Source organism: Humulus lupulus, chromosome X, assembly GCF_963169125.1.
Source record: "Humulus lupulus chromosome X, drHumLupu1.1, whole genome shotgun sequence".
NCBI classification, from domain to species: domain Eukaryota; kingdom Viridiplantae; phylum Streptophyta; class Magnoliopsida; order Rosales; family Cannabaceae; genus Humulus; species Humulus lupulus.
In genome coordinates, this window is record NC_084802.1 from 125,249,135 (window position 1) to 125,255,478 (window position 6,344).

Here is a 6,344-nt window from a genome sequence, read left to right on the forward strand (position 1 = left end):
TATGGTTACAATTTGAAAAAAGGCTACAATTGCCAAATATGGGCAATGACTCTAGCTTTAAAAGGCCAAAAAGAAACGCCAAATTGATTACACATGTACACACACATGCCTGTTGACTAGATTGTGTAAGATTGTTGTAAGGCTCTTACATATAATGAATTGATTAAAATATGTTTTGTGATTGGTATATTTTTCGAATTATGGTCATTTAGTATTTGAATTATAACTCATTTCTCTAAATTGTGAAAAATATGGTTATCTTGTTTCTCTTGAACAGGACATGGCATTTATATGGACACATATGGTATGGCAATTTACATTTTATTTTCGGCAATCTATTTTAAAAAATAAATAAAAAAGGGAAAAATAATGATAAAATAAAATCTGTTTTTGACTATGTACTTACAAAAAAAAAGTTTGAAAATCTAATTGATGCAATTTATTTGTTTTATCTCAATATATTCAAAATCATGCAAAAAGTTTCCAATTTTGAGGTGTGAAAGAATTTGTTTTAAAAAGGAGATATTTTGGCATGTATCACAATAAATCCGGTTACCCATTTGTGCACCGAATACTCTATATATTCGGATTCACTTTGGTTGTTTCATTCTCATTATTTTCTTGTTTTTCTCTCTCACGTATAACCAAAGTGTTTAGGGTTTTTGTTCTTTGTGTGTTTCACTTGTTTCATTCTTAGTAGCCATGAAGACCCGAAGTCGTGGTTCATCCTCCAAATTTGTGAAGTCTCAAAAGGAGACAGTTCCTGAGTCAGTTCCCTCTGCCACTCCGACTACTCCAGCATCTATCCATGCTGTCTCACCTCCTACAGGCCGTCGATCTAAGACCACAGCAAGAAAGAAGGTTCTTGCCCTTCCTGGTCCTGAAGGAGCTACTTTGATTGGGGCTACGAGTAAAGGAGTTACCTTTTCCAACCTTGATGCTCAGCAAAACCTAGCCTCGGCGGTTCCACTCGCCTCATCCGAAGGTCAAGTAAAATCCAATCCTGCCTTGAATACAAGTCATTCCCAATTAGTCTCCACTGAAGCTGTGTCTGATCCATCTGAACATGACTCTGAATCTTCGTTATCCCCTAATGTGTTGACACCCAAGGCAAAGGGCAATCCCAAATCCAAAGCCGCTGGAACAAAGAGGACTAAAAAGGCCAAAGTGGCTCCAACAAAAGGTACCAGCTCCATCTCTGATTCATCTACTTTATCCAGATTCAAATTAAAGGCAAAAATCAACCCACCTCCTTGCACCTCATCGGAGGATGTTTCTCCTGAAACGGAAGACTCACTGCCCGAGTTGGACCCTTCCTTAACCGAGCCAATTCCTGAAGTTCCTCTTGAAGATTTGGAGGAGGAGACTGAATCTAAAGAAGATCCATTAGAAACCACTCCTGTTGCATCTGACCCAAAGGGCACAACACCATTGGCATTTCCTGAATTGTCTACCAACCTCACTAAACAAAAAGGTGCCCCTGTCCATACTTCAGGTTCTTTCAAAGCTCATTCTCTTACTTTCTGTTTTAATGATAATGAGAAGAATATGCAATTTTATGAGCATCGTCACTTTATTAGTGAGCGTAATTTCCTTTTTGCTCCTCATCGTGTTTTTGGGGTCTTACTTACTTTAGAGGAAAGGGGTTGGTTACGATCTTTGTCTGGCTTTGATGGGTTTGTGCCTCGGGTAGTTAAGGAATTTTGTGCCAATTTGAATGATGAGTTGTTAGATCAAACTTCTTTTATGTTTCATAAAGTGTATGTTAGGGGTCATTGGTATAAGTTTAGTCCTGCTGAAATTGCTAAGGCCCTCAATCTCGTTCCTGTTAAGATTGATGATTCTATTGAGTTTGCAAAGGATCAAGTCTTGTCTAAATTGGTTGGTCAAGATATGGTGTGGGAACCAAGCGCCTCTCTACGAGTCTCGGATCTTACTCACTATTATGGTGTACTTTTCAAATTTGCAATGTTTAACTGGATGCCTACCACTCATTCCTCGACTATCACTCAAGATATGGCTTTTCTATTGTTCAAAATTAGGACTGGTGTCACCATCAATCTTGCTGCTGTTATTTTTGATCAAATCATGTCCTTAAGTGGTGCCAAACGCAAGGGTCAACACTTGATGTTTCCGCAAGTCATTTACAAACTTTTGGACTCTCAGCGTCCTTTGAAGAAGTCCCATGAAACCTTGACTTCTCCTTTGGTTGGTCATACCTACACTGTCAAAGATGACCATGCTCCGTCCACAGCTCGAAAGGTCAAAGGCATTAATCTAGCTGGTTCTGGGTCTGGCAATGTCGCGTCTGACACTCCTGCTGTCCTGACTGCTCTTGCTTCTATCCAAATAGGAATTGCAAGTCTCTCCGAGCGGTTCACTCACATGGAGGATACTCAGCGCCAAATTTTTGCTTCGTTGGCCATTATCAATGCATCCACCACTCCTGCTCCATGATGGTTACCGTTCCTTTCAATTTTTTTTTTTATAAATGTAAAAGACCACTAAATGTGTCTTTCTTTTGGTTTCCTTTTCTTTGTTCTTTGGCATTTTCTTAGACAATGAGGGGGAGAGAGAGTTAACTTTGATTATGTTGGTTGACCTACAATTGTTCATTGTTTTTGTTAACTATTTTTGCTTTGGTTATTTTTGGCAGAGGGAGTCATTTTGTCACTCTTGTGAATTTAAGCACTCACTTGTGTTTTGCAGGGATCTTTTAAAAATAGATATGCTTTGTCTATAAAATTGCCAAAGGGGGAGATTGTAAATCCTAAAATTGGTATATTTTATAGAAATATCTTTTTAATTAAAAGATCAATTTTTGTTTCCCTTTATTGTGATTTTCAGAATTCACTTTCCCTTTCTTGTGATTTTCGGATTATTTTGCTTTATATTATCACAATTTGATTATAAAGGGAAGTTATATCTTGCAAATATTCAGTACTTAATCAAAGTCATTTATGGAATATTTGACTGTATATTTTCGTGCAGCTCAAGATTATAAAATTCAGGAAACTAAATCTTTGCTATCATTAATTATTACAAAAATATTGAGTGTGGTAATGTACTAGTGGATGATGATCGATCTTGCAAAATTGTTGGTATTGGATTTGTGGCTATCAAGCATTATGACTGTACCATTAGAAGAATTTGATATCGCTAAGTACATTGGAAGATGAGGGATACAGCTTCAACTCCATGAATGGGAATTTGATGATTAAAAGGATTCCATGATTCTGATGAAAAGAGAGAAGCATGGGTTGTACATTCTCAAAGGTGAAACAGTACCAGTGTACGAAGCTTCTGTTGTGAAGAATCAAGAAGCTAAAATGGAGTTATGGTACAAGATGACGGGCAATATTAGCGAGCAAGGAATTGGAAAACTCCATAAACAAGGTCTTCTAGAGATTTAAAGACAAGTTTGTTGACATTGTGTGAGGTGTGCGTTCTTGGGAAACACCATATATTGAAGTTCACACTATCAACTCAAAAATCAAATAGGGTACTTGAGTTAGTGCATGCCGACAAAGTAGAAACACATTTGGGTAACCATTATTTCTTATCAATTATTGATGATTTTAGTAGATTTGTTTGGGTTTATTTGCTTAAAACTAAATATCAATGTTTGAGTAAATTCATACAATGGAAAACTAAAATATTAAATCATTTGGATTTAAAGATTAAGAAATTAAGGATGGGTAATGTTTTAGAGTTCATTAATAATGAATTTAATAAACTATGCATGAAAAATAGCATTGTAAGGCATAGAACAATTTTGTACACACCCCAATAGAATCAGATTGTTGAAAGAATGAATGAGATCTTATTAAATAAGGTTAGATGTCTTTTAATCAGTTATGGGTTAGGTAAGGTATTTTGGGGAGAAGCTTTAATGACGACATGTTATTTGGTTAATCAATGTCTCAACAGGTCAATTGACATGTTGACACCTTATGAGAAATTGACAAGAAATGCTCCAAAATTAAAACACTTAAAAGTATTTGGATGCACTTCATATGCACATCAAAAAAATTATAAGTTAGACACTAACGCAGGAAAATTCATTTTCTTTGGTTATCCTATAGGCACTAAATGTTTTAGATTGTGCATTCAAGAAAAGAATCATTTTAAATTCTTAATTTCTAGAGATATTATTTTCAATTAAAAGGAATATCCTCATTTAAAAGCTAGGGAAAGTACAAATTTTGTTATTGTAGGTTCACATGTACAGAATGATAATCTTGGAGTATTTGAGGTGGAATTGAAAAAATTTGAAGATGAACCAAGTACACTAGAACATATTGTTGAAATAGACAAAATAGATGTTACGACAAGAGACACAATAGAACAATCTGAGTTGGAAAATTACATACTTGCATGGGGTAGGAAAAGGGTATCCGTTAAATCTCTAGATAAATTCGGAGAATTTGATCTAATACCTTATGCTATTTCTTGTAAGTACAAAGAGAAGTGACAAGAAGCTATGAATAAGGAAATGGATTCTTTGAGGAAGAACAAGACTTGGGAATTGGTTCCAAAACCAGAAAACCAAAAGGTGAATGCTTGTAGATGGTTGTTCAAAGTCAAGAATGTTAAGGTTTATGCCCTTAAAGCATATGTAAAGGCATTTTATTTTGAAAGTTAATAAAAGTGTATTTTTCTTATAATTGAATACATGGATTATTGTTTGAATAATTAATATAAATATCCTAAAATTTCATATTCATTTGTAAGAGTATGATATTGGATGAGTACAAAAAGATTAAGATAATAAATAATGAATAAAATAGTCAGCAACGTATTAAAGTAAGGAATCTTTAATAAATGGTCACTAGTACGGTTTGCTAAGCATTCTTTGAATGCATGTGATCTAGATCTGGATTATTGATGTAGATGGACATCTTAGTGAAGATACTTTATATAATTAGATTATATATGACAACACCAATGTGAATTAATTTATTTATAAACTTCTGTTTTCCATAAAGATTTAATTCATATCAACATGATAATCATATGTAGATCAGTCTAAACCCTGAGTAGTCATGAACTCATATTCATGTCTATTAAGTCTTTTGATTCACTCGTTAATGTTTGTTTGTATATAAGCTTGATGACTTTATGTTGAAGATTCAATGGCATGGATGGCTGGGAACATGTTCTTACAAGATTTGGAATCCAAGCTTGTCTAACAGATTATATATTTGTTCCCATAAGGGTTAATTCTGGAACTGAATAGTTATTGCGCTCAAATTTATAATATGATTAATGGTAATTAATTATACTTAAGGAACAAGGGGTAATTATAAGGATTGTTGACCCAGATTTTGGCCAACTGACACGGAGTCAAAATATGCTTGATGTGGATAAGAACGTTGGAAAGAACGTGATGACGAAAATAATAAGAACACAAGAGTTTATAGTGGTTCGGCCCCAAGATCTGGTAATAACCTACGTCCACTTGAATTGTTATTGAAATAAGATCCAAATGGGTGATCAAAGAACTAGGGTTCAATGAGTTTCACTAACCTTTGAAGAAGAAAATACAATTATTCTAGTGTAATCTCTCTTTAATCTCAAATGACCTTTTTTGCTCAAAAGAAAAAGTCTCCGATCCCCTTCCCTGAGCCCTCTTCTTCTATTTATAAGATCAGGGAAGATTTACATTTATTTGTTACAGATATTCTTTCTTTAATAGTCGGATACTCAGGAAATCTTGGGAGATAATTTCGGAATTCATCTTAACTGCCTAAGATCTCCTCCGCGTGTAATTCGCATATGACCAGGCTGGTCGTATGAAGAAACCGGTTGCGTGACACTGGGTGTTTTCCTGGTCGATAGTCGAGCACAGATTCTACCAGGTGTCAGCCACGTGTAATTAATGCCTGCCATGTCATTCACTTATGATTTTTGGGATAACATTTGCCCCCCAAGTTTGTTTATTGCGACCTGCAATAAAGAAACTTAAAGGAACAACCGTTCACATTCCCATGATGTCTGTCAGAATCCCCATGCATTTTCGAAAACCGTGATATAATTATGTCTAATCAAGCCTTTTCAGTTTCCAAAAAGACACTTTTGACAGCTTATAAACTCCCCCACATTTCGAAAGTGGGAAGTGATGATTACTGCCTTTTGGCTATCCCTTCGATCCCTATAAGTAGGCCTTTCGTCTCCTTTAAGAAAATTTTAGTCACCACCTTTGCCAAAACTTTCAAGAACTTGCACCAGAGTTCAGAGCTTCAAATACTAGTCCGACGCCTAGCCGAAGGTCTTCCAGTTTGAGTTTTCATTTTCCTCTAAATCTCCATCTTCTTTCAAGTAAGGACTCTATCTTTTAAGCT

General features: G+C 35.3%; 1 protein-coding gene across 1 annotated transcript; it reads left to right on the top strand.

The window, feature by feature from the left end:
* Nucleotides 1-702: 702 nt before the first annotated feature.
* Nucleotides 703-2,457, top strand: LOC133806237 (uncharacterized). Its single transcript, XM_062244362.1, has 3 exons — nucleotides 703-1,167; nucleotides 1,234-1,495; nucleotides 2,234-2,457. The coding sequence occupies exons 1-3, from the start codon at nucleotides 703-705 to the stop codon at nucleotides 2,455-2,457; spliced, it is 951 nt and encodes a 316-aa protein (XP_062100346.1).
* Nucleotides 2,458-6,344: the final 3,887 nt, after the last annotated feature.